Source organism: Bos javanicus, chromosome 11 (assembly GCF_032452875.1).
Source record: "Bos javanicus breed banteng chromosome 11, ARS-OSU_banteng_1.0, whole genome shotgun sequence".
Lineage (NCBI taxonomy): Eukaryota > Metazoa > Chordata > Mammalia > Artiodactyla > Bovidae > Bos > Bos javanicus.
This window is the reverse complement of record NC_083878.1, coordinates 88,167,691-88,195,626: the sequence shown is the minus strand read 5'-3', so window position 1 is coordinate 88,195,626 and position 27,936 is coordinate 88,167,691. Positions and strand designations below refer to the sequence as shown.

Genomic DNA, 27,936 nt, shown 5'->3' with positions numbered 1-27,936 from the left:
AATGTTTTCCTATTACTCCCTTTTCTAACTGAGGGGAATGAAGTTATTGTTAAATAGAAAGTCAGCACATAGTAGAACAAAACTTGCATAACTCTCCTTGTTTTTATTCTATTTGTGTAAACACTATAAATCTCTTGACATATGCTTTTCTCATTGGAAAAGACCCTGATGCTGGGAGACTGAAGGCAAAAGAAGGGGGTAGCAGAGGATAAGATGATCAGATGGCATTACCAACTCAGTGGATATGAACTTGAGCAAACTCCAGGAGATAGTGGAGGGCAGGAACCTGCATGCTGCAACCCATGGGGTCGCAAAGAGTTGGACACGACTTAGCGATTGAATAGTAACCACAAACTGTTTTTCTAATTAGTTCCCCTTGCACCTCTTTCTCAGCCCAATAAAACGCTTCCTTGCAAACCCAAGTGCCAACTCCTCTGTGCCTCTTCCTGCCCCCCGACCCCGCCAATAGTTCTTGCCTCTAATAAAGCATTTACCGTATTATATGGTGACTATTTATTAGCTCTTCAATGGCAAGGACCTGATTTAGTCTTTCATTACCTAATACATTGGGCTGGAACTCATTAAATAATTGTGGAATGAAGAATTGATAGAAAAAAATACAAAACCTCTTACAATGTTCATCTATAAACAAGGGGAGTCCTGTTATTACCTGGCCTCCCAGCCTCTCCTACTGTGAAGTGAATCAAGTTACCTTCACTGCTGAGCCTGTCAGGACAAGCTGATGGAGGTACTGTGTTGGCGGGCAATTCCTAGTCATGGCTCAATTTCACGAACTTCCATGTGGGGTCATTCAAACCTGCCGTCGCTGCCTTCCAACAAGAAAGGACTGAAACTGGACTTACTCGTAGGTATTCATCTAGCATCTCTGTACAAAAGTACAATGTAATATGTTTTCCCCACAGCTGTCCAAGACCGCATCTGCAAGAACCGGAAGTACACTCCAAAATTCCCTTAAGTCTGTAATCACGGTACAGAGACCGAGTGGCTGTCCCAACACTCTGCTTTACAAAAGCAAAAACCAGATCCAGATACAAGTGCAGTGGACATGCCAACAGCAGGACTGGGAAAGTCAACTCTTTTTCTTTGTAATTGAGGACAGGCAGCATCTTCCTCACTTTGCTGTTTGTTCTTTTAGAACATAAAGTCGCTGAGTCGTGTCCAACTCTTGACTCCATGAACTGAAGCATGCCAGGCTCCTCTGTCCTCCGCTATCTCCTGGAATTTGCTCAAGATCATGTCCATTGAGTCAGTGATGCCACTGCACTATCTCATCCTCTGCTGCTATATACTACTAACCTAAGGTTGTTCTGTCTCCCCAAGTGTTTATAACTGACAATAGTTTCTTTTTAATCTTTTTTAAACCAGTTAAAAAGTCAATGACTCCTGGGAGTATTACCACCCAACTGAAGAATCCTTCAATGAAACAGACCATTACTTCTCATGACCATTACTTCTCGGATAGTCAGCTCTAGAGACTGAATTTAAAGGCTCTGCAATTAGCAAACACACACATATATATTTTAAACTACTGTTTAATCATTTTTAAAGACACACAAATTAGAAAAAAAACATTTAGATGTTCAGTTAAAAACATCTTTGAAACCCAGCAATAAGCTACCAGGGCAGCTCTTGGGACACAGACTAGAAACGCGTGGTTATGAAACATCACGTCACAGTGTAACGGACACAGTGGTAGTTTTCATTTACCAGACAACAGGAACTATTTCATGGATCTGTCAAAAAATAACACTTCTTTAAAAAAATATTTTGGAATCATAAAAACATAAAGCACAGAACACCACGATCTATTTGTTCTCCCCCAGGGACGGCAAGCAAAGGGCTTTGAATACCAGCTGCTGGAGCTCGGAGCCCCTCATGTTGGGGTGACAATGTTCAACTACTCCTACGCAGACATCAAGATGCAACCTTTAAAGGAAGGCAGGAATGAAATCACACATTTCCACACTCTATGGAGGAGGGTTTCTCTTGTTTCGCCACAATTATTTTTATTTTCATTCCTATTGCTTTCCATCATGCTTCTGCAGGTCTGGGGAGACAGCTGTGTACAGGTGACTGGAGATGGAGCGAGTGTGTGCTAGACACTTGATTCCTCTGTCCTGTAATAAAAAGTCAGGAGCAAATGTACTTTGATGACAAACCTGTAGATACAGAACCAGAAATACTTAATATCATAAAAGAAGCATATCTGGAATTCTTTACATGTGTTTGCCCTTGAGTAAGAAAAAACAAAGAGGAATATTAACAGATCAAGTTCTCAAAGTAACTCCAGCACAGAGACTGGGCAGGATACAGTCATTTATGACTCCAGTAAAAGGCAGCCAGTCACTTTTTCCATTTCAAATGTGTTATGAAGAAAATGGTTAGTTATTCCACTGATGGTGCTCCCTAACTTTTGGTTTTCCATTATTATTTCCATTTCTTTTTATAGTAGCAAAATCTGATAAAATGTGACTGGAGGGATGGTTATGCATCACCGAGTAAGCTTTAGCTAGTCATTTTGCATGGATCTTTATACTCTCATTCATAGAACATAAAGTCTCAGGGTTTTTTATTTCTTTGCTTTATAAAAGATGTACTGAAAGAAGGCAGTTATAATGTTTTAAAGGCAAGACAAATTAGTTGGCATAAAAATGTGTCTTTAGGCTCCATTTCAGAAAGCCTTCTCAATCAATGACCTGTAGAGTCAGTTCTTTACTGGGGTTTGCATAATGTTAAAAACCTCTTAAAATAAATATTATTTGAAAATATATAAAAACATTATTAAGCAGCCCACCAAGTAAAATGTAATTGGCTGCACGCTCTGTACAAGAGCCTGAAAAAGCAGCTTAGTCATTGATTCTAAGAGCAGTCCTACAAAATGCCAATGTGGAAAATTTCATTTAAAATTTTCTTCTGTAATAAATTACTATAAATAGATTTGTCTACGTGGTGCTGAAGAAAAACACCATAGAGACCCTCTGCATCCTAGTCTTGCAAATCCACATTTCAGAGTGGCATCTCTTTAATGCCAATCTTCCTCTTCCCGATAAGGAGTGTGCCCTGTTACACTAGCACTTTTACAAGGAAGGGCTACAGAAAGCAGAACTTCAGCATCTAACTTAAGTGTATAAACGAGCAGGTGTTTGTTAAATGTACACCGGGTTAAGTGTAGCTTTATTAGGTCCTTGAGGGCAGTTAGGATTACATTTCACAGTGTTATTTAGAAATAATTCTGCACCTCTGTCAAATTTGGTATATTCAACTTCAGCCAGGATGGACTATTAGTGGCTGAATAAAACTCCACAAAATACTGGTTTATATCTAAAACTTGGGACAAATGCTTCACTGACACAGTAATAAGAGGCACCATTCTGAAACAATTATTCTCTCAAGTAATTTTTTTCTTTCAACTAAAATGCAGAACTCTTCAAATCAATAAACTAGTAATTTAGGACAACTTAAAATAAGGAAACAAAAAAAGCAAAAATGGCCAGAGGTGGTCATGAATTTACAAATGAAATTTACAAGGTATACATTTTAAACAGGAAAGATTCTTGTCCTATATGTCATCTAGTCCTTGAATAAAAGTATACATTTTAGGATTATTTTAATGGCAACATTTTAAAGTAATTATTTTCTGTAGTTTAGAATAAGGTATAACTAAGTTTTCTTTAAATTAAATAATATTCGAGAAGTTGATAAACCCTGTCCAATAAAACTGTCAATTCATTAAAGTATTTTTTAGCACGTATCTTCTTCAATTGTACATAGCACAGACAGAAACCAAAAAAGCAGAGAAAGCAAAAAGAGAAAATACTTTCTTCAGTGGACATTATTTCATTATGAAAGCTTCATTTTAAGGGCTGTATTCAGTAGAAATGGAATGCTGCCATGCCTTCTGAGTTAATGGATTGTAAGGTTTTCCTCTGTTGCCTCAAAAACCTTTTGAAAAGTCAGGGCTTTGAGCTCAAGTTGTCAAAGTAAATGACCATGAAGATAATCCTGATGGTAACTCTTACAGATGCTGCAAATGGTTTCCAATCGTTACAAACACAACTGCTTATAAACTTTGGGAACTCACCCTCTGGGCTTCCTTCTTAAGGAAATTTCCTCTGGAGGGCAGGTCACATGTCCAACTCACAAAGCTCCCTAATGACAGTGTCTCATGAATGCCCAGGTCTCCTCCCAGGACAATCAGTGCTTTGGTGTGGGTTACCTCCATTTTTGATTTATATATGTATATGTACACATATATATATATATACACACACACACACATATATAAAAGTTTAACTTCTCTATTTTATTTTTGGCCGTGCCACACAGCTGCAGGATCTTTAGTTCTCCAACCAGGGATCCGACCCGTGCCCCGTGCATTGGAAGCTCGGCATCCTAACCACTGGACCACCAGGGAAATCCCTTACCTTCATATTTAAAAACCATTCTTTAATACTGCGATTTTTTCCCCTCAAACCTGGTATCTGTGGAATTTCACATAGTGGGAATCAATTAACAAAAATACTTTTTTAACCAAAAGTATGGTGGAGGCATAAGTGGTGGCTGGACATTTTGGAAGCCAAATAAACCTTCTCTATTATACTGGGTATTTTAGAAGCTAAATAAATTTCTTCAATTACCCTGAGCTCCGATTAAAAATGTTTATTTTAAAAACTAAGAAAAAGCCATTTGTAAAATGGTGACAGGTGAGATACATCAAAATAAATTAACTGCCATGGTTTCAAAAAATAAAACTGTGGGAAAAAGAATTATTTTGTTCATTTTCTCCCTGAGTAGTAAAATAATAACCAAAAATATAACTGGAGTGGTTTCATGATAATTGAAGAATGAAGAAATAATATAAAAATGAACTGAATCCTGTTGATTAAAAAAGCAATCATATATTACAATGAATCCCTTTAACATAGTAGAGATATACCAGTTTTCAATTCTTCTACCATAATTAGAAGTAAAGTATTAACCCTTACAACACTTCAAGTAGATATATTCAATTTATAGAGCAGAAAAAGTCTCTTCTTGAGGAGGAAGATCAAGCTGAGAATCAGAATTCTTTAGTTTGTCTTCTAGATTGCATACTTACAAGTTCTCCAAAATTTTTGATTCTCCAAAAATCAAAAACCCATGTCATACAGAAACAAAAATCTAGATAATCCAGGGGGATGGAAATCAGTAGAACTGTATATATGTATATGATGTAGTATTTTCAAAGTAATTGGAAAATTCATCAACTGCCTTGCTTTCTAGATGGTAGTGCTATGATAACATTCACTGAGCAAAAAAATAGCTAAGAGTGATAATAGGTTTCAGTTCAGTTCAGTCGCTCAGTCGTGTCCGACTCTTTGCGACCCCATGAATCACAGCATACCAGGCCACCCTGTCCATCACCAAGGTTTACAGGCTGAGAAATTAAATATAATCAGATAATAGAACTAAATCATGATTATTTGTTAATGGCTAGGCAGGCTGAACAAAAAAAGCTTTTATTACACTTTCTTGTTTTCATTTATGACATGCCTGCTGCTGCTGCTAAGTTGCTTCAGTTGTGTCCAACTCTGTGCGACCCCATAGACGGCAGCCCACCAGGCTCCGCCGTCCCTGGGATTCTCCAGGCAAAAACATGCCTAGACCTGTCTTTTACTCTCTCTGTGTTTTTTAAATAGTGATCAGATTCTCTGCAGCATTAAATGGAGGAGGCATGGTATGGGGTTGGGGCGGGGGGAGCAGATACTTTCCATGATTACTCTTTTCTAGCCTCTCAAATTCCACAGCTCACTTAAATTCAAGTGTGTGGGAAAACAGAGAAATTTATTTAGCCATCCATCCTTTCCTAGGAGGTAACAGGGCATGGCTAACTAACCTCATCAGGTGTGGGGAAAAAATTACCTTTAGAAAAGTAAAAACATTTCATATCAACAAAGACAAGGTTATTGCTAAAGTTCTGGGAAGGTATTTTTGCTGATTAGACCTCAGAAGTTCCAAGCACATTTCCTTTTCCTTTAGTCTTGAAATGAAATACTACACAGCTTAAGCCAAAGAGTTGTTTTGTCATTAACTTTCATTTGCAAATTTATTAATGACAAGGGAAGAAAAAAAAGAGACTCATCATAGATAGACAATTTGCATTTCATTTAAAAATTTAAGGCAAAAAAGAAAATAAATTCCACAAAAGAAGGGTCACAGAAAACTGAAGTCAGAAGACCCTGCCCATCCTTCTCCCTGTCGGCCCATCATTCATCACCCTGGGCCACTGGAACCCGGATACCAAGCTGGCACCACAACCCTCTCCTCTGCTTTCATTGCTGAAGCATCATAAGACTGTGGGATCAAAGGAGGAACCCAGCCACTGAAGGCAAAATGAATTATGGTGAAAATGGCCTGTAAGATAAAAAGCACATTTTCTGCTTTAAGAATCTGAAACTCGTTAACGAGAGTTAACGGTAAAACTTTCACGAGAGAAGTTAAACGAGTTTAGAAATTAATTTATATTGTTCTCTACAAAGGTGGCTCAGATCCAATGGCTTTGAAGTTTCTGTTTTCCTAAAACGTAACCAAATACGAATTCAACTGTTCAAGGATTAAAAAAGTGATTCACTAGACAGTAATTTCACTCAATGATGTCTCTTTCAAAGCCTTTAAGCAATCTCCCGCTATTACTTTCATTATCCTTTTATAATTCTATATAATTTATGTTTGATACATCTCTTAAAAATCCAACGTGATTATAAAGTTATTAAACTTTTATGTCTTACAGGATCACACAGAACTCAGGTAAATCGGGGTGAAGAGCACTTCCACTGAGCCTCGGACCCGTGCCACGTGCAGGCGTGTGTACAAACACAGGTGCCACGGGTCAGGTGCAGCGCTTCATTCACGCCTTCCTTCTTTCGTTTGTCATCTTCTCTCTTTTTTGAAGAAGAAGAATAAGCTTAAAATATCACATCACCAACCTTTTATTATGTTTAAGGAATCCTTCCTTGAGGGTTCTCTCACTGACACAGGGTGATCAAATTCTCCAGGAAAATAAACTACCTACAATTTGGCATCCACCACTGCTTACAGTTCTGCTACATACTGTAGTCATCTGAGAAACTTTAGGAAAACCCTTCCAATACTGCGATGTTCATTGCATTTTAAAGTATCCACAATCTTAAATAATTCTGTTCAAATTCTTCTGGAATTCCTGTGCAGCACACAACAGCAAATACTGAAAGAGCATTCACACAATGCCACACTTGAAAAGACCATTTAGGAAACAACAGTTTAGGAAATAGAGGGTTTAAGGCAAGACATTCATTTGGAGAAGTTAATTTTTCTCAGTCATCCAGAGTGACACGATTATTTTTCCCTCTCTCAGTGCCTTGGGACACACAGCGTACATTCAGCAACAGGGCACACATACGACCCTACGGACATATGCTGAGGTCCTGAGTGCCCACTGAAATAATGGAAATATTTTTCGATAAGGCGTGGCCCACCAGACATGGCATGGGAGGGGTATTTCGCCCCATTTCCAAGCTGGTATACAGGGAATTGCCTACCTAAAACCGGCCGATTTCCCCCCATGTGATCCCTTCCCCAACAGACACAGACCCCTTGAAAGGTGCTAAGATTGGTTCCCCTTAACATACAGAAAATAGCCATCAGAGTGCTTTCCTCATCATTGCTTTAATGATGAATGTCTAGAAGTTATTTCTTGATTCTGATTGCAAACACTGTTTGTTCTGAAAAAACTATTCTGTCCCAAAGAATTGTCTTTTTCATCAAACTTTTTGGATCGTGACAGCTGAACGTTTTCATGTGTACTCTTTCCTTTCTGAGTTTTTTTCACCGGCAACAACAATAATACTAAGATACAAGCAAAGTGAAGGCTGTAATACCAGGAGCTAAAAGAGAAAAAGGAAAAGTTTACTTTATTAGATTCCGATAATTAACAAGACCTGATTTGACATCTGTCACAACTGTCCCAAGCCCCTTAGGATGTGTATATTTATTACATTATTCTAGAAGAACAATCCCCCTTGGATGAAACTCAAATCATGTATGCCTATGGGTATTTATAAAGCACTGTACAAACCTAGGCCAATTACAAGCATGATACTAGACATCATATTACATTCCTTTGTAAGGGTCCTAAGGCCAGAACTAAATAAAACAAAAATAAAAATTTACTTATTAATAGCTGCATAGATCTGAAAATATCTCTCAAATCTACAGAGTCAAATATTGAGTAAAGAATACAGGTGGTAAAGACACAGTAAAACCCTTGCTTACTACATACTGTCCCTAATTAAATAGTCACACATATTCCAGTGATGTCATGTTGTCGTTGTGAAAGTCGTCAGTCGTGTCAGGCTCTTTGTGACCCCATGACTATACAGTCCACGGAATTCTCCAGGCCAGAATACTGGAGTGGGTAGCCTTTCCTTCTCTAGGGCATCTTCCCAACCCAGGGATTGAACCCAGGTCTCCCGCATTGCAGGCGGAATCTTTACCAGCTGAGCCACAAGGGAAGCCCAAGAATACTGGAGTGGGTAGCCTTCTCCAGAGGATCTTCCCAACCCAGGAATCAAACCAGGGTCTCCTGCACTGCACGCAGATTCTTTACCAACTGAGCTATCACAGAAGCCCAGTGATGTAACAGATAAGCAATATAGCTTCTTGATGGTTACTGTCACAAAATAAAGATCACATTATTAAAAATACTATTAGAAGTATCATGCCTCAAATTAAATATAAACCAATGTGACCTACTGCTTCTATAGCTGTAAATCTCAATGTTCCTGAGACAGAATATCCAATCAATAGCTCAATCACATTTAAACATATGTAATAATTCTGTGAAAATGGAAATTTTAGCAGGAGTTACTTATGTCTTCCCGAATGACTCTTATCATATTCAATTCAATAATTCTGTGACCATATACTCTTGCTGTCATTCTAAATGCTAGGGTAATAAAGAATTTATGAAAGAATAAAGCTTTTGATCTCAGATCACTATCTAATACGGGGGAGGGGAATTTGGTGGGTGAGGGAGAGAAGACAAATAGGTAAAATATGGAATTCAAAATAATAATTTCTATCATGTAGAGATGACAATAATTCCTCTAGAGAAGGAAATGGCAACCCACTCCATTATTCTTGCCTGGGAAATCCCATGAACAGAGAAGTCTGATGGGCTACAGCCCATGGGATCACAGAGTCAGGCACGACTGACCGACTAACAACAACAACAAGAGCTGACAATGTACCAGTGAACCATAAGAGTGAAAAGGGAACCACAGAGAAATTTAAGCAACTGATTATCTTTTGATTGAAGAAATTAAGAGAATTAATAATTTGTTATAAAGAACAAGCTATACTTTTTTAACTACTTCATCATATTCTTTATTGTTCATTTTCTATAGGTTTTCCTTTTCTTTTGAAGTTAGCAGTCTGATAGCCTAAACTCTTGGTCCATGGACTTTATTAATAGCTTCTGGTGACTATCAGAGGATATACTGCCTTGGCAAAAAAAGTCCATTTGAAAAACCTGAATGAACTTTTTGGCCAGCCTAGTATTTACTTCCGCCCCTAAAATATCTCCAGTGACTCATAAGCATCTGCTGTAACATACAAACAAACCCCCAAACCTTGGCTCTCGAGCAGGGGGCTCTCACCAGCCTTGGCTCTCGAGCAGGGGTGAGCAACCTCGGCCCGTGGGCCAAAGCTATCCTGGTGCCTCTCTCTCTGTCGCTGCTGATGCTAAGTGACTTCAGTCGTGTCCAACTCTGTGTGACCCCATAGATGGCAGCCCACTAGGCTCCTCCGTCCATGGGATTTTCCAGGCAAGAGTACTGGAGTGGGTTGCCATTGCCTTCTCCAATGCATGAAAGTGAAAACTGAAAGTGAAGTCGCTCAGTGGTATCCGACCCTCAGCGACCCCATGGACTGCAGCCTTCCAGGCTCCTCCGTCCATGGGATTTTCCAGGCAAGAGTACTGGAATGGGGTGCCATTGCCTTCTCCACTCTCTCTCGGTTAAATTTAGAAACAACCGACAAGTAACACTATTAGCTTCAGGCGTGCAACACAGTGATTCGATCTGTTATATGTCATGAAATGATCGCCACAACCATGCAGTTCATGACCAGGTGTAGAAAGAAGAGCTCCACTTTCCAGTGACACTTTGGAGAGATCTGAAGCAGTGGGTACCCAGGTGATAGCCCTCTAAGTCTGAACAGTGTTAATCATTCCATAAATAAACTTAAGACTGCTAGGTTTAAGATGTAAAAGTAACTGACGATGCACTTAACTGAAGGAAATATGTTGGGTTCTATTTTTCTATTCTACCTAAAAGCAAGAAGCCTTCCTAAATTTCAAAATATGATACAAATGAATTTATTGATATTTACAAAACAGGAATCAACTCACAAACACAGAAAGCAAACCTATGGTTGGTTACCTAAGGGAAAAGGGCACAGGGAAGAAATAAATTAGGAGGCTGGAATGAAAATATACCCACTGCTATGTATAAAACAGATAACTAATAGGGACCTCCTATACAGCACAGGGAACTATACTCAATATCTTGCAATAACCTATAATGGAAAACAATCTTAAAAAGTATATATATATGTATATATACACACACACAAATATATACATGAAAACCTTTGGTATACATCTGAAACTAACACAAATTGTAAATCAACTATATTTCAATAAAAATTTTTTTACAAATTTCCTATGCCACATTTGTTAAGAGTTAACACTTACCTGTAAAACATGAGTGAAGCTTTTACAGAAAGAAGTACAAATGGCACAACTGTGTAACTTATTGCTATCTGAGTTGCTATCCATGTTATAACATCATACAAAAATTTCAGCTGGGGAGGTTCGATGAAATAATGTCTAAAGTTATTTCTCACCTGAAATAAACAGAAATATTCATCTTTAACAATGCTTATGGAATCACACCGACTCCATCAACTGTTTCAAGGATGTGGAATAGATGAAACTCTCATACACTGCTGCTGGGCATCCAAAATGGTACTGTTACTATGGGCAAAGCTGGTTCCGAGAAAACTAATACACCTATAAATAGGTATAAAAACTATGGAAAAGGCATGGTGACACATGGGGGCAAAATGTGTGCATCTGGGTGAAGAGCACAGAGGAGCTTCTTTATAACTTTTCTGTGGATTTGAAATTGTATCAAAATTAAAAGCTTCTCCCCCAAAGTTAACAATTGCTTCAGTCAGTTCAGTTCAGTTCAATCACTCAGTCGTGTCCGATTCTTTGCAACCCCATGAATCGCAGCACACCAGGCCTCCTTGTCCATCACCGACTCCCAGCGTTCACCCAAACTCATGTCCATCGAGTTGGTGATGCCAACCAGCCATCTCATCCTCTGTTGTCCCCTTCTCCTCCTGCCCCCAATCCCTCCCAACATCAGAGTCTTTTCCAATGAGTCAACTCTTCACATGAGGTGGCCAAAGTACTGGAGTTTCAGCTTCAGCATCAGTCCTTCCAAAGAACACCCAGGATTGATCTCCTTTAGGATGGACTGGTTGGATCTCTTTGCAGTCCAAGGGACTCTCAAGAGTCTTCTCCAACACCATGGTTCAAAAGCATCAATTCTTCGGTGCTTAGCCTTCTTCACAGTCCAACTCTCACATCCATACATGATCACTGGAAAAACCATAGCCTTGACTAGATGGCTCTTTGTTGGCCAAGTAATGTCTCTGCTTTTCAATATGCTACCTAGGTTGGTCATAACTTTCCTTCCAAGGAGTAAGTGTCTTTTAATTTCATGGCTGCAATCACCATCTGCAGTGATTTTGGAGCCCAGAAAAATAAAGTATGACACTGTTTCCCCATCTATTTGCCATGAAGTGTTGGGACCAGATGCCATGATCTTAGTTTTCTGAATGTTGAGCTTTAAGCCAACTTTTTCACTCTCCTCTTTCACTTTCATCAAGAGGCTCTTTAGTTCTTCTTCACTTTCTGCCATAAAGGTGGTGTCATCTGCATATCTGAGGTGATTGATATTTCTCCCGGCAATCTTGATACCAGTTTGTGCTTCCTCCAGAGCAGCTTTTCTCATGATGTACTCTGCATATAAGTTAAATAAGCAGGGTGACAATATACAGCCTTGACGTACTCCTTTTCCTGTTTGGAACCAGTCTGTTGTTCCATGTCCAGTTCTAACTGTTGCTTCCTGACCTGCATAAAGGTTTCTCAAGAGGCAGGTCAGGTGGTCTGGTATTCCCATCTCTTTCAGAACTGGCACACCTGGCTTTCCCGTGCTTCACTTTACTCTGCCTTCCTCTCAGATGAACCGAGTGTGGGTGGGGCCTGCCTGCCTCACTCAACACATGCAACAAGCATACCAATAGGAGCTCAGGGCTGGCCCAGTGAAAGCAGTGAGACTGCTCAGTGGGCGGGCAGCCTCCGCCCCCAGTCCATGTGACTGGCCCCGCAGGATGAGAAGGCGTCCCCCATACTCACAGCTCGCGCCACCAGCGTCATCAGCATTCCGGTGAGAAAGGTCAGGTAATAGCCCGGGTACACCCCGTGCCAGATGGCAGAGAGGAAGAAGGTCTGGGTGGTGGGACTCAAGGAGGCACGTTCATAACACACCCTGGAAACCACGACACACGTGAGTTGTAAGAAGCCTGTCACCCCCACAACCATCATTCTTTCAGTCCCAGTCAGGATTTAGGAAAACAACCACACCTTAGCTTGGCCATTAGCCTCAGGGAGGTTATGGCTCCTATGAGGTTTATAAAAAGATTTTTTACTTCTGTCTTCTTACTGGTATCACCAAAATGGTCATTTCTAGTGTGTGGGGAGTCTATACTATGTACAGAAAAACTTTAATAAATATAAAAGTTATTCTTATCTTACATTGTTTTATTCTTTTCTTCACTAACATTTAGGACTTTCAATTGATCTAACTGTACTCTACTGGGAAGCAGGCTGTGCTTAAAAGTCTTCCTGTCATAGGTGGAGAACTTACATGAAAATGAGATTTTCCTAAGGTATGAAATTTAAAATATAACAACAAAAATAACATAACAATTAGCTCAGAAAATGTGCAGCCACTGGGGAGACTTCAAGGCACCATGAAGTGACGAGAATATATTTTGGGTGTTTCAAGAAGTAAAGGTCATTATTTGTCATAAATAAAGGGCATTACTGGGATGACCCAGAGGGATGATATGCGGAGGGAGGTGGGAGGGGGGTTCAGGATTGGGAACCCATCTACACCCATGGTGGATTCATGTTGATGTATGGCAAAACCAATACAATATTGTAAAGTAATTAGCCTCTAATTAAAATAAATCTAAATTTAAAAAAATAAATAAACAAAGGGCATTACAGAGAATGGTGCTTAGAGTCCCCCTATCACAAGAGCAGTGTTTTATGAAATAAACTCAAAACCTGGCAGTATCCCATCGGGAACAAGGAGACAGGAGCCCTGGGAGTTTCTGTGCACTGTCCTAAATTTGCCTCCTGTAATCAGTCCTCTGTCTTCCCCCTGTGCCCGTGACAACCTCCTCTTTATGATTCTTAACTCCAGTGCCTCTTCTTCCCCCGCCCCCCGTGCCTGCACGCCTCCTGCCCTCTCATCATCACCCTTACTACAAGGATCAGCATGTGGAGACTACTCTACAAGACCTTGAATTCCAACTGCAGAGGTTCAGTCTTCAGATCCTGCACCCAACATATAAAGGTCTATTCTACTGGAATATTTTAACTATTGTGGAAAATCTAATGCATGCGTATGGTGGTTATGTAGCCACTTTTGTTTGGTCAAATCTCCCATGAATGAGGGACGTACTGGCGATTTCAGACCTTGGTGGGCACCTTTAAAGGCAAATGGAGAGGTCTGTGGTAGCTGCATTTAGGACTCAAGGCTAAACAGTTCTCAGGCTTGGTACCACCCTGCTTTGGAGGACAGTAAGTGTGTTTCCTGGTTAACACAAAGTCACAGCATTCATTTAATTTAATCTAATCAAGAATGTAAACCCAGTGAAGCTCAGTCTCAAGACCCAGAGGCCAAAGCATAGCTGAAGACGGTTCTGGAAGGAGCTTACCTTTTGAGCCAGAGAGCTGTCTGAATATTCCAATTATCGAGAAACATCTTGAAACTTGTTGACATCTGAAAAACAAAGGAACTTTTTTCTTCGGCGGACAAAATAATGAAGCTGTAAAGGTAAGCCACATTTTACTGGGCTGAGAGTACACGCGTGACAGTGACAGTCAGGTGCGGTCTCTTCCCTAAACACTGCTTTCTAACGGAGTAACATCATTCTACAGAAGGGGTTTACTGTGGGGAACACCCGTAAGGCATTATAAATGGACTTCTCGCTGTTTTCTCCAGTGCATTAATAACACTTACAGGGGCCATCGTGGAATCATCCCAAGACACTCCTGCAGAGCACGTGAATGAACAGCAGTGGCCAGTCACTGGGCACAGCCTGGATGCCCCACTACTGGCACAGTCCCCCTGTGCCCTCACCTCCTTCAGCCCCTCCCCTACCCCACTTTGGGGAGTCTCAGGCCCTCTGGACCTGCTCCCCGGGAGGAGTGGTCTGTACATCTTCCTACCTTCCCAGCCCCTCACTCAAGCCTGTAAGACTGTGCTCAGCAGGGCCTCTATTCCTCCAGCCTCACCTGTCAGTACCACTAGGTAACAACAAGGACCACAACCCTGACCCCCCGCCTTGGGCTGCCACCTTTGACTGGAGCACCTGGCTGCCTCCTACTAAAAACTCAGCCTACAGCATCATTTCCTCCAGGACGCCTTCCCTGGGCCACTAGTCCAAGGTGGACCGCTCTGCCTCTCTGATCACAGCCAGTCTTTCTGTATCTCTGTAAGCAGCATTGGATTCAAGCCCAGAAGGGCCTTATTCACCAGATCCCCAAGGCCTGGGGCACACCGCTGATGACCGACAAATACTGGCTGAGTGAAAGAGTGAGATTGTTACAAATCTTTCAGTACCATTCTTGGAACATCATGTTGTAATCTATGAAACCAAGTTATGCCACTTAAGAATCCTACGGTGACTGACTGCTTGATGATGCACTAACCTCTATTTGCTTGATCCTCAGATTGGAAATTAGGTCCCAACGGGCAGCTCCGTTTTTGTCATACCCTCTGAATCCAAAGCCTGCCGCATTGTTGATGGCGTCGGCTGCGGGACACAATGGAAAAGGAAGTGTTAAGAACCTGTGTGACAAACTGCTGTGCTGCCCCAGAAGACGTATGTTATCATAGACTATGCCCTTGAACTCTATTGAAGTGGATTTATTCTCATTTTATCTGATATTATACTAAAGTGGGCCTTGATCCAGCTGTTAGAATCTAACAGTTTTTAGGGCCTCCCTGGTGGCTCAGACAGTAAAGAATCTCCTGGCAATGCAGGAAACCTGGGTTCTGATCCTTGGGTTGGGAAGATCCCCTGGAGAAGGGAATAGCTACCCACTCCCGTATTCTTGCCTGGGAAATCTCATGGACAGAGAAGCCTGGTGGGGCTACAGTCCATGGGGTTGCCAAGAGTCAGACACAACTGAGTGACCAATACTTTTCAACAGTTTTCAGGATCAGTCCTTATACACAGGACATGAACTGTGAGATTTGTTTCTCCTGCACAGATGACCCTAGTTTTTCTCATCGGTCCTGAACTACACATCCTCAAGAGGGCGCCCTCCTGGCTATTGACACGTCCAATGCTAATGCAAAGCCTATTCACATGTTACTTACCTAATGTCCATGCAAAATAGTACTTGGGTCTGGCGGCCAAAAGAGAGACGTAGAGATAGATCACCTTGGTCGGCCATGAAGCTGTGGCCTGAAAATGCTCATCAATGTTGTACTCCACAGGTAACATCTTAGAGATGATCAAGTGGAACAGTAAGGAAAGTCCACAGACTAAGAGTTTCTGAATAACTGCAACCTGAAAGCAAGACAAGTTGTCATAAACCTAATCCGTACTCCTTTTACTTCCTTCCAGGTATTATCACCAGATTCACTCTGAATATAGTTATTAAGCCTGTATAACTCGGTCAAAAGTCCTGAACTCTGTCATGCTCAGCATTTAAAGCCTTCACTGTCTCACAGTTTGAATATGCGAAGCCTTATGTCTACCTCTGGGTCATGGCTCAAATCACACCAGAAATCCCAATTTGTATTCGCAGGACTTTCAGTAATTAAAAAAATTATAATCTAAAAGAAAACACAGGTATATAGGATGACTATGTAAAAATGTTACCATTAATAAGTTTGGGTAGAGATTTTATATGATCACACTCACACACACGGTTTATTATTTTCCACTGTGCCTTTTCCCTGGTTTCCAAGTTCTAGGTACTTCATGGAAATTATTTTTACAATAAACAACTTTTAAATTTCTTTAAACCTGTAAGTTCTTTTATGCAATTTTGTTCAAGATGATAGTACTAAAAAAGCAATACAAGCAAGAAAACAAAAGATCTATACAAAAGATTCTGATGGAAAGAAAAGGCAGACCTTTACTTTTTTCTGGTAAGGTTAAATTACCTCAAGAGAACCCAACTCATGGCGTTTTTGTGTTTTCAGGAGGCCAGAATATTTCAATCTGATTCTATATAAAGAAGATTCTACAGGCTATGGAGGGAAAAAAAGAAGTAGACAAAAGAAGAGGCTGGATCCAGATGAAAGAATGAAACAAAATACTTGGATTAGTGTCCCATACAGGAATCAAATAATATTCCAATTAACTGCAGTAATTTGCAGATAAACACTTATTTAACACTTTCTGTAATGGGGCCAAAAGCAAGGCTCAAAGGCAAGAGTGAGAGCACGTGCCAGATTCCTGCACTTTATTTCTGCACAAAAAAAGCTTTATTCATTCTTGGGCTGCTTGTCAGGAGACGCTGGACAGTAAAGGGCTCTTTGCTGCAACTGTTCTTATTCTCATTTTCCTGCTCATCTTTCAAAGCTTTCTCTAGGAAAGTAATGCTACCTTTCCTTCACCCTCCACCTCCAAAATACCTAAGCTACACATCTGAATAGAAAGAGATTTGCAGCAGGTAATTAGAGAAAAACTACAATTATAAATGAAGTGAGATGAACCAAATGACCTCACACATGAACCTAAATATTGGCTGTATCCTTTTAGTAACACAGTGAGAAATACCATGGCCCTTAAGTCTAAACTACACACAGTTTCTAGGTCTCAGTTTAAAACAGTTAACGTAACAGAAGCTGTTGCGTGCTCGTGCTCAGTCTTGTCTGACTCTTTGCGACCCCATGGACAGTAGCCCACTGGGCTCCTCTGTCCACGGGATTTTCCAGCAGGAGTACTGGAGTGGGTTGCCACTTCCTCCTTCAGGGGATCTTCCTGACCCAGGGATTGCACCCACGTCACCTGCACTGGCAGGCGCATTCTCTACCACTGAGCCACCTGGGAAACCCTAAAGTAACATACCTGACTTCAAACACCAGCTGGCACACACACCCAGGACACCCCCTTAAACAGCTGAGCCAGTGTGGCATTAGGAACTTGGAAAGGCAGGGGGTGAGGGGGCCTAAAGCTGGGAAGGCAGATGTAACCCCCAGTTCGCACGGCCTCCCGCTGAGCAGATGGACAACCCCTCCCCAATGCTGGCAGGAGGTCAGAAGTTAACCCTCAGGGAAGCCTAACTAGAGAAGGACCAGGTTTAGGGATGCAGGTCTACACCAGGGCTGGAATGAATGTGGAGACATGGGTGATGTGTCCTGAAACGTGATACCCTTCAGCGCCCACCCCCCCACCCCTGTTCACTCAGTGTCCAGCTCCGGGGACCAGCAGTCAAGTCTGGACACGCAGGGCAGAAGACAGGAGAAGTCTTCACTCAAGAACCCAAACAGCCCCAGAGAAAACTCCTACAGACATCACAGGAGAGATTGACAGGGGCTCCCTGGAGCCATCCTCTGCTTCTTACACAGTGAAGGATTTTCTGTTTGGACATGCTGAAGTCACATGTCATAGTCTTCTCTGCAGCTAAGTGTAGCTATGTGGTCACGAGTAATATGGTAACTTCCGTGGCGAGCATCTTAGACCATGGAGATGAGGGAAACACCCTACGGATGGCAAACCTGGGAGCATCTGGAGCTCCAGCCCATGGAGCTGCCCTGTTATCCATGGATAACTGCTGACACATGAGCTGTCGAGTGAGAGAAGAACACAACTCCCACCTTGTTTAAACCACGGTCATTTTGGTCCTTGGTTCAGCAGCCAAACCTGTACCTTAATGCAGCTGAAGACAACTGGGAGGCCCCCAGCGAACGGGCCACCAGGGTCCTGACTGACCTACCTGGCATTCAAGGAGTTTCCACACCCCACTCGTAACACAGAGTTTCTTACTGCCTTTGAGTGATCTGTAAATAACTCCTACTGTTTGACTGTGTGAACTATGTACATATGGAATTTAAATTTATCATTGCTGCTGCTGCTGCTAAGTCATTTCAGTCGTGTCCGACTCTGTGCAACCCCATAGACAGCAGCCTACCAGGCTCCCCCGTCCCTGGGATTCTCCAGGCAAGAACACTGGAGTGGGTTGCCATTTCCTTCTCCAATGCATGAAAGTGAAAAGTGAAAGTGAAGTCGCTCAGTCGTGCCCGGCTCTTAGCGACCCCATGGACTGCAGCCTACCAGCCTCCTCCATCCATGGGATTTTCCAGGCAAGAGTACTGGAGTGGGGTGCCATTGCCTTCTCCGAAATTTACTGTTAGACACATTTATTTGGTTTTGTTTCTTTGGCTGGACCCACGTGGCTTGCAGGACCTTAGTTCCCTGACCAGGGATTGAACCTGGGCCATTGGCAGCAAAAGTGAAGAGTCCCAACCACTGGCCCACCAGGGAATTCCCTTGGAATTTTAATTTCAAATATATTCAAACTGCGATATATGCTGTTGTCAACAACCTCTTATTTATGGTGTTCAGAACCTAAGGAGGAGAGTGACCTTTCATAAGGGTTTTCCTATAAAATACTCCATGACTATAGTGTATTTCCTCACTTCGTAGGTACCTTACTTTTGTTCTTTAATCATGGTTGTACTTCTACACGGCATCACCACTGGGTACTATGTGAAGAGTCATTTACCTTGAAAAATGTTTTTAAAGAAAAAGATGGGTATCTTTTTTTTTTTTTAAAGAAAAAGATGACAACACTGGTCTCCTGAAATAAACAAGGCTAATCAATACATGCTAGAAATGCTGCAGACGAATCTCCAGGTCTTACATTTGGTGATGGCTCTGTCCTTTCGTACTGTATCTCTTCTTTCCCATCTTCACCTGACTGCGTCATATGGTACGATCTGCCTTCGATGAAAGTGATGTAGTCTTTGTAAGAGCAGAGCGGGCCTGCCAGGATACCCATGAAGTTACAGTTGTAACTTAAATACTCCAGAAGGCTGGGCATGCGCCTGCAACAAAGAGACACGCTATGTGTAAGACAGACATTTGCTTTGTGAAAAAGCGACGGGAGTGATCAGCTCCAACCTCGACTCCTCCTACCATTTCCAAAATAAAGCAAGCTGTGATTTTCATCTGCCTCCAAACAATAAGAATCTAAAGTTTCAGGATGAAGGAATGCTCAGTGGTGTTTCTGGATAAAAGAGTTTCCACCCGGGTCTCTATGAGCCATGACAAAGGGTTTCTATCTGATTTCCTCATGATGAAACAAAGTCAAGGTGGACAAGATAGGGCAGAAGATTCATCTCTTACTAGTCACTCACTCACTCACTTTACAAATCTATGTGTGCCCATGCTCCTGGGTCTAGAGACACAGCAGTAAATACCGCAGGGGGATTCTGCATTCAGAGAACTTATACAACAGCTGCAGAAAATCAAGAATAAAAAACAGACAGCTAAGTACTACAAGGGGGAGGGGGCATTTCATTAACAAGCCAGGAAGGCTTCTCTGATCATGAGACGAGTAAGGGAGTCATGTGAATGTCCAGGACCAGGACTCCAGGGACAGGGAGCAAAGAGTTGGGGCAGGTCCAGCCACAGGGAGGCCAATGCAGTTGGAGGGGCTGAGCTGGGGAGGCAGGTGGGAGGGGCGTCAGTATGCCAAGGTGGGGAACACAGGGCCTGCCTTATAAGCCATGGTGGAAGCTTCAGATTTTATTCAGAATGTGCTGAAAAACCACAGTGGTGGTGGTGGTGTAGGGGCTCAGTCACTTTGTGACTCTTCAGGGACTGTAGCCCACCAGGCTCCTCTGTCCATGGGATTTCTCAAGTAAGACTACTGGAGTGGGTTGCCATTCTTTTCTTTACTACAGTAGGGTTTTCAATACCTATGTTTTCAAAAGAACCCCTCGAGCCCCTGTGTGTGGATAGAGGAGGGTGGAGGAGGGACCACCAGGCAGGAGGATGTGGGATCCAGGGGGAGGTGACGGGGCTGGATCCATGCAGGGGACTGCGTCTGAGTCCAGCCTGGCAGCACAGCCCTGGGGTCTGCTGATGGATTGGGGTGGGGAGTGAGGGAGAAAGGAGTCAAGGATGTCTCCCAGCATTTTTAATTCAGTTGCTCTCTGGTCTGTCCAAATGGCACATGGTATCTAAAGTTTACCAAGCATTCCACTTATCGATGCAGGAAACCTGGAGAAAACCAGTAACACAGGACACTATGAAAATGCATCAGAAGTGTGAATTTTTTATACCTTAAAACCACCTCTTGGACTTCCCTGGTGGTCAAGGGGTTAAGAATCTGCCTTGCAATGCAGGGGATGAGGGTTCAGTCCCTGGCCAGGGATTGAACTAAGATCCCACATGCCATGGAGCAACTAAGTCCCTGGACCACAACTAGAGATCCCACATGCTGCAATGAAGACCTGCCACACACCCCCCCCCAAAAAAAAAATATATATATATATATATAATATATAAAAACAGCTCCATCTGTCAACTCTTCCATCCACTGACAACTATAAACCACCACAAATAAAAGAGCAGCTACAGCTGGGGATAATAAGGAGGCTCATAAACGTGTTATAGCCCCATCTGCCTCTCTAAGATGACACGTGATCTAAAAAAAACATCCAAACGCTCTCTGTGGCCAAGAGGAGTCAACAGAACCTCCTCATAAGTATTTTTATAAACATAAAACCAAGAGAAAACAGTGCTCTGCTCCACTTGACACTCAGGTAGGTCACCACTTACTCAAAATGCCTTCTAAATTTTTCTACATTTTGTTGTTGTTGTTTAGTCGCTCAGTCATGTACAACTCTTTTGTGACCCGTGGACTATGCTCCAGGCTCCTCTGTCCATGGGATTTCCCAGGCAAGAACACTGGAGTGGGTTGCCACTTCCTTCTCTAAGGGATCTTCCCAATCCAGGTTATCGAACCCACATCTCTTGCTTGGCAGGCGGATTCTTTACCACTGAGCCACCTTTCTACATTTCAAAGTGCTTAGAACCTTAAGTACTTTTTTCTTGAGGACTCAGAAATGATGGGAGCAAGGTGTTTCTGGCAGATTTTCCCTGGTAGTTCTTCCCATGTTGGGCTGCGATGGAGACTTTATCACCACCTCATACACAGCACAAGTGCCCGTCGTCACAAAGCTGCAAAGAGCCCGTTATGCTCCAGCAACGGAGCCTCATTTTCAACACTGCTTATTTCAACACCAGAACAACACCAGGTTATCTAAGCCGCAGCTCATCTTACCATATCCAACAATGTATCACAATTCGGAAGGATGGGAGATAATTCTGATCTATGAAACTTGCTGAAGTCATTTCTGGCTCAACTGTCATATCAAATGACAAGTCATGTTAGGAAAGAAGCCAATAACTGTAATACATGCAATTAAAATTCGAACTGAGCATTAACTGTAATACTCTAATTATGGTATCAATGGAAGACTCATTCTTCATTCCATAAACATTGATATCAACTGTGCATGGAAATGTGAGAGAACTGTGGGCGACAATGAGCTCTGTGCTTTTACGTTTGGGTAGCAAATCTGAAAGGAGTCCTCTCTGCCTCCTTCCACTGTTCAGACAAGCAGAGCTGAATTTAACCAGCTCTGGGGTCTTGCCAGGAGGCCACCTGGGAGGACTGTCTATTAACGAGCAGTTCCTGGGATGGACAAGGACTCACAAGGATCACAGAGCCCAGAACAAGCTAACCTCTCACCAAACAAATAAATTCAAGTGCATATTTACTGATCTATAAAGGCTGGCTGCAGTGAACATCAAAAGAGAGTCATTTTAAAGATGGGATCAAAGGTGAGCACTTCGGGCAGGGCCTCCTACTGCACAATCTCCTTCTTTTGACAGCCATGCATATATTAGTCCCAGATTTATAGCAAACAAGGTGCTTGCAGGATGCTTTTCAAGTAAAATGAGTACCTTATCTCTAATTACATTAGATTAAGGCAGGCCCTGCCAAGAAATTAAGCTAGTCCTTAGAAGAATCCATAGGGGACCACAATAAATGCCATAGCAGCCTACCGCAGAAGGAATTCCTCAAACAGCAAGGTGAATATCCTGCTGGTTCCTCATTACTTCAAAACACAGCATCTTTGTGCTATATTAACATATCGCAGCCCAGGACCTGCTATCAAGTCATTGATCTACAAATGGTAGCTGCAATTATTGCTCATAATTACCACACGAAGACCATGCAGTCTCCCTGTCTTCGGGGAACTCAGAGCCCCTTGGGAGTCAGGATATGTACACAGGAGGTACGATGATAGTACTCAGTGGGTGCCTACGAAGGCAGGCCTAGTCCAGCCAGACTTGCTGCAGACGGAGGGAGGTTTGGTTCTCATGAACTAAGAGCCTTGAGGAGGACAAGTCAGACTTGGCCTTGAGTACACGGGTGTCCCGGCAGAGACAGCAGGAACCTCAGCGGGAGACGATTTATAGGCACATACCTGACCGCTAATCCCCTCTGTGACGGAGTCAGCTCTTCATCCTTCCGAAACATCCCTGAGAAATAAAAACAAGACAATTTATCAGTTACGCTTTCTCCCAAGAAAAGAAGCGTACTTCTTCCCATTCACACTTGCATCACTTTCCTCATTTGAAATTCATGCCATAATCCCAATTTTGGTATAACTGGTCCCTTTCTTTCTCATTACAGCACAGACTCTGTCATTGAACTGAATGTAAAATTAAGAATACACAGTGAAGGAAAATGAGCACACTTTAGAAACCTTAGTGTTAGTCACTCGGTCGTGTCCGACTCTTTGTGACCCCATGGACCCTATGGAAGGAAAATGAGCACACTTTAGAAACCTAGTGTTAGTCACTCAGTCGTGTCTGACTTTTTGTGACCCCATGGACTGTAGCCTACCAGGCTCCTCTGTCCATGGGATTCTCTAGGTAAAAGTACTGAGTGCGTAGTCATTCCCTTCTCGGTGGGATCTTCCCAACCCAGCAATCGAACCCACATCTCCTGCATTACAGGCAGATTCTTTACCATCTGAACCACCAGGGAAGCCAAAGCAGAATTCAGTATTTTTCCTATCTTCCCTTCCTCCGTTTCCTTCCTCTAACAAACAACAGAAAGTTATGGTAATCTCTCAAACAAAAGGTGGTTAGAATATGACTTTTTCAGTGATGAAAGATTAATTTCCAAAATCTTACCATCATGAATTTCATAAGCCAAACTAGTGATCTTCTGGGTAATTATCATCATTGGGCTGTGGGGAAAAAAAAAAACAAAAAATAAATATTTTAAAAGCAGAAATTTAAAATTATACTTATGATATATGAAAGAGTTTATTCTGCTTATATGACTACAAAATCCTGAAACTTTTTTAACATAAAAAAAGACCCCAAGGGATTCTAAAGAAAGAACTGCAGGGCTGCTGAGTCTGGGGAAGGGACCGAAGACAGGGAATATGGGCTTTCTGCTTTGCTTTAAGAAGAGGCTCGTCCTTTACAGGAGACCGTGAGGATAGGATTTCAACATATCTTTTAAGAGGGCATCATCTAATCCATAATGCTGAACCTGAAGCTCCAATACTTTGGCCACCTGATGCCAAGAGCCAGCTTATTGGAAAAGACCCTGGTGCTGGGAAACACTGAGGGCAGGAGGAGCAGGGGACAACAGAGGATGAGAAGGTCGGATGGTATCACCGACTCAATGGACATGAGTTTGAACAAGTTCCAGGAGATGCTGGAGGACAGAAAAGCGGCGGGGGGCATGCTGCAGCCCAAGGGGTCGCAAAGAGTCGGACACGACTTAGCAACTGAACCACCACTGGCACGAGATATACAGAGCTAGGCCCCAAGAACTTGCAGGTCACTCCCCGTTACCTAACAGACAAGATCTCATAGAGACCCCGTCACGTGACGACTGCTCTTAAACTCAAAGTACTAGCGAGAGAAACTTCTTCGGTTCCCTTCAAAGTCCATTCCGAGGTGAACACCACTCTCTCTCGGGAGATTATTCCTCAGCCAAATGCTCCCCCAGGTTGCCTTCAACAGCCAGCTGCCGTTTTAACCTTGGAAGATAGTTTACATGCCTTTGAGGATTACAAAAAATTCCTCGAAAGTTCGATTTCTCCAGGGGAAAAGGATCATTTTTCTCACCTGCCTAAATTTATTTCATAGTTTAGCTCAAAAAGGAATAAGAAAATACCCTTCGCTCTGGATTTTAATTCTCACATCACCTTAAAACATCATAAAAACAACCAATAAAATAATAAATTTATTTTTCAACTCAGTGACATACTAAATTGCTCAGTTCATGTGTATCAGATGTCCCCCAAAGGCAAATATTTATATGTGCTTTTTGAATGCATGGTCTCATTGTGCCCATTGTCACCTGGGAGACCCGGGCGTGCAGAGTGCAGGCTCTCATGAAAGTGAGCTGAGCTGGGGGACTGGGTGCTTCGAGGCTGTACTGCTGTGTCTAAGAACTATGCTCCCTCACGGGGGCGGAAAGAACGCGGAAGCAGGGTTTCCCCAGTTTGGCTCAGTGGTAAAGAATCTGCCTGCCGTGCAGGAGACACAGGTTTGATCCCTGGCCCGGGGAAGATCCCACCTGCCACAGGGCAATGAAGCCTGTGTGCCATGACTGCTAAGCCTGTGATCTGCAACTAGAGAAGTCCTCGCAATGAGAAGCTCGTGCTCCTCAACGAGAGAGTAGGCTCTGCTTGACGCAACTAGAGAACAGCCCGCGAAGCAATGCAGACCCACCACGGCCAAACATACACAAATAAGTAAGTATTAAAAAAAGGAGGAGAAGAAAAAGAAGGCGGAACACATACAAATACTCCATTCTCCCCAAATGCTGGCCTCCGCCCAGACCACACTCCCTGGAGCTGCTCTGCAAGGGCGACCTGTGTCCTGCTTCAAGTCTCAGCTTAACAGTCACTTTGCACAAGAGGCCTGTGGGCAGCTGTACCGCCCAGGAAGCCACCTCTGCCCAAATGGGACATACACCTTTCACTTCATCTTAGCTTCCTGTTTGCTTTCTTCAAAGAATTTCTCACACTCACGGATGCTTCATTTACCCAGTTATGGAGGGGCTTTAAAAGCTGTCTGCACTCTAGAAGGTTCATGCAACAGGGAACGAATGGTCTTTTTCACCACCGACCCTCCAGCGCCGAGCACAGTGCCTGGCCCAGGATATGTGCTGGGTGAGTATTTCTAAACTGCCACGTAAACCCAACCTTCTGAGTGCCCACTCAAGACCCATCACTCCTTATGTAAGTTGATTAGACTCCCTCCCTCATGTCTGCTCTCCTCTGTGCTTGAAAACAGTCACCAGACTGTTCTGTAATTATTGGCTTATTTTTCGGTCACCACGAAACCCATGGACTACTTAACAGCAGGAACCCTGCCCTATTCACCTCTGCACCTTCGGTACCTGCTGTGTGTGTTTGTGTGTGCATGCATGCACACATTCAGTCACTGAGCTATGTCCGACTTCTGTGGACCACATGAACTGTAGCCCATCACGCTCCTCTGTCCATGGGACTCTCCAGGCAAGAATACTGGAGTGGGTTGCCATTTCCTTCTCCAGGGGATCTTCCTGACCCAGGGATCAAACTGATGTCTCCTGCACTGGCGGGGGGATTCTTTACCACTGTGCCACCTGGAAAGCTCTACCTGCCAAGTAACTGGGCTCAAGGTTCTGACTGGTTTGCAAAAACGTCTCACATCACCTACTGTTTCCTTAACAGATAATCATTAAGCCTGAACATTTCCTTTGGTTTTAAAGCGGTGGTCATTCCACAGCCTCTGGTCCAACTTGTCACGGGCTGGGGTCAGGGAGTGGTGAATGTGAGAATAAAATGACAGAAGACAAAATTATTGCGAAGTGACTCTGAAGGAGTATTTGATAAATGAAAGTAAAAAAAGTTTGGCACAGGATAAACAAACTCATGAGAGCTCAGGAGAGTCAAGCGGAGGGGAAGGTGGCCAGATGAGTCCAGCACAAGCACAGGACAGAGACCAGGAGACAGAGTGGACTGAAAGGAGAGGAGGACTGGCCTCACCCATCACACAGAACCTCCTGTGTAGAGAAGATGGTTCTAAATGAAAACACTCCCACGGTTTACAAAGAGACCAACTGGGGTGGTTTTCCTAACAGTGCATTGTGCTCGCGAATACCTGAATGGGGACAATAGGAGTGACTCACAGTTTTCACTTAACACCTTTATTAACATTTTAACTACCTGTTTGCTTCGCATTCACTATTTAATCGCCTTCCAGGTCCTAAAAAGTTTGAGCCAGCCCTTTGTGAACCAGACTCTCCTGTTTCCCTGGGGTGGAGGCTGCAACGCGGATGGGAGAGGGCAAGCAATTGGCTTCGGTGCCTTCATCCAGCAAAGGGGGGCCTGGATGGAGCCACCTGTACCTTCTGCAGAGCAACATCGCTAGATTGAGGTGGAGTTACAGACACTTTCTCCCCCGGCACTCTACTTGGAACTGGAAAAATATGGAATCTAGCTATTCAAAATAAATACTCAACTGATAAAACAGCTTCAGGTAATATAAAAAAATATATACCCATCAGACATAAAGAACTAAAGAGACTCTAGACTTCTTATAATTTTTTAAAAAGATGCAAATTGACTTTCTTAGTCAACTAAAACCTTTACACACCATCTTTTTTCTCTACAATGAGAGTTACAGGATTTAGTTCTGCCACACGGTCAAACTCAAACTCTAGGTAAACATCACTAGAGAATGAATGCTGAAAAAGAACAATCTCTTTCTAAATCATTCTGTCATCTCCAGGAGACTGCTAAACTCTAAGGATACTGCTACAAAGCAACTACGAGCACCTACAAGCGGGGAAGGAAACGGCACCCCTCCAGGACTCTTGCCTGGAAAATCCCATGGATGGAGGAGCCTGGTGGGCTGCAGTCCATGGGGTTGCAAAGAGTCGGACACGACTGAGAGACTTCACTTTCTTTCTTTCTATAGTTACTTTTGGAGAAGGAAACGGCAACCCACTCCTGTGTTCTTGCCTGGAGAATGCCATGGACGGCGAGGCCTCATGGGCTGCCATCTATGGGGTTGCAAAGAGTTGGACACGACTGAGCAACAAGCACGCGCGCACGCACGCACACACACACACAAGATACAAGGTCAGTATGCCACCAGGTTTCAGGGGCCTGACAACAGAGCAAACTGACCTGTCCACTTTCAGGCATGTCTAAAGTACTCAGGGGCTCGTCTGCAAACAGCAAAACCCATTGAAACCAACAAACCCCTCGGACCTAAAGCCAAAAGAATGCACCTTGAGAGGGGAGGAAAAGGCTTCTGAGAGCCATCCATCCATCCATCCAGGCCCTTCACCCGCTCATTTTGAAAACAAGCATCTCATGAGCGCCTACAAGGCACCAGGTGCTGGAGACACAGCTGTGAATGAGACAGGGTTCTCATTTGTGTACAGGGGAGGAATGGATAACAACT

General features: G+C 42.9%; 1 protein-coding gene across 2 annotated transcripts in view; it reads right to left on the bottom strand.

Annotated features, from left to right (window-relative positions):
- Nucleotides 1-1,535: 1,535 nt before the first annotated feature.
- Nucleotides 1,536-27,936, bottom strand: part of MBOAT2 (membrane bound O-acyltransferase domain containing 2) — a 106,655-nt gene continuing 80,254 nt past the window's right edge. For both annotated transcript variants that reach the window (XM_061433358.1, XM_061433359.1), the window contains exons 5-13: nucleotides 23,647-23,702; nucleotides 22,932-22,986; nucleotides 19,289-19,472; nucleotides 15,789-15,981; nucleotides 15,116-15,219; nucleotides 14,119-14,183; nucleotides 12,527-12,659; nucleotides 10,793-10,944; nucleotides 1,536-7,922 (exon numbers count right to left, since the gene is read on the bottom strand). In XM_061433358.1, coding sequence (XP_061289342.1) covers nucleotides 7,697-7,922; nucleotides 10,793-10,944; nucleotides 12,527-12,659; nucleotides 14,119-14,183; nucleotides 15,116-15,219; nucleotides 15,789-15,981; nucleotides 19,289-19,472; nucleotides 22,932-22,986; nucleotides 23,647-23,702 — 1,168 coding nt within the window. In that variant the 3' untranslated portion in view covers nucleotides 1,536-7,696. The remainder of the gene's footprint in view (nucleotides 7,923-10,792; nucleotides 10,945-12,526; nucleotides 12,660-14,118; nucleotides 14,184-15,115; nucleotides 15,220-15,788; nucleotides 15,982-19,288; nucleotides 19,473-22,931; nucleotides 22,987-23,646; nucleotides 23,703-27,936) is intronic.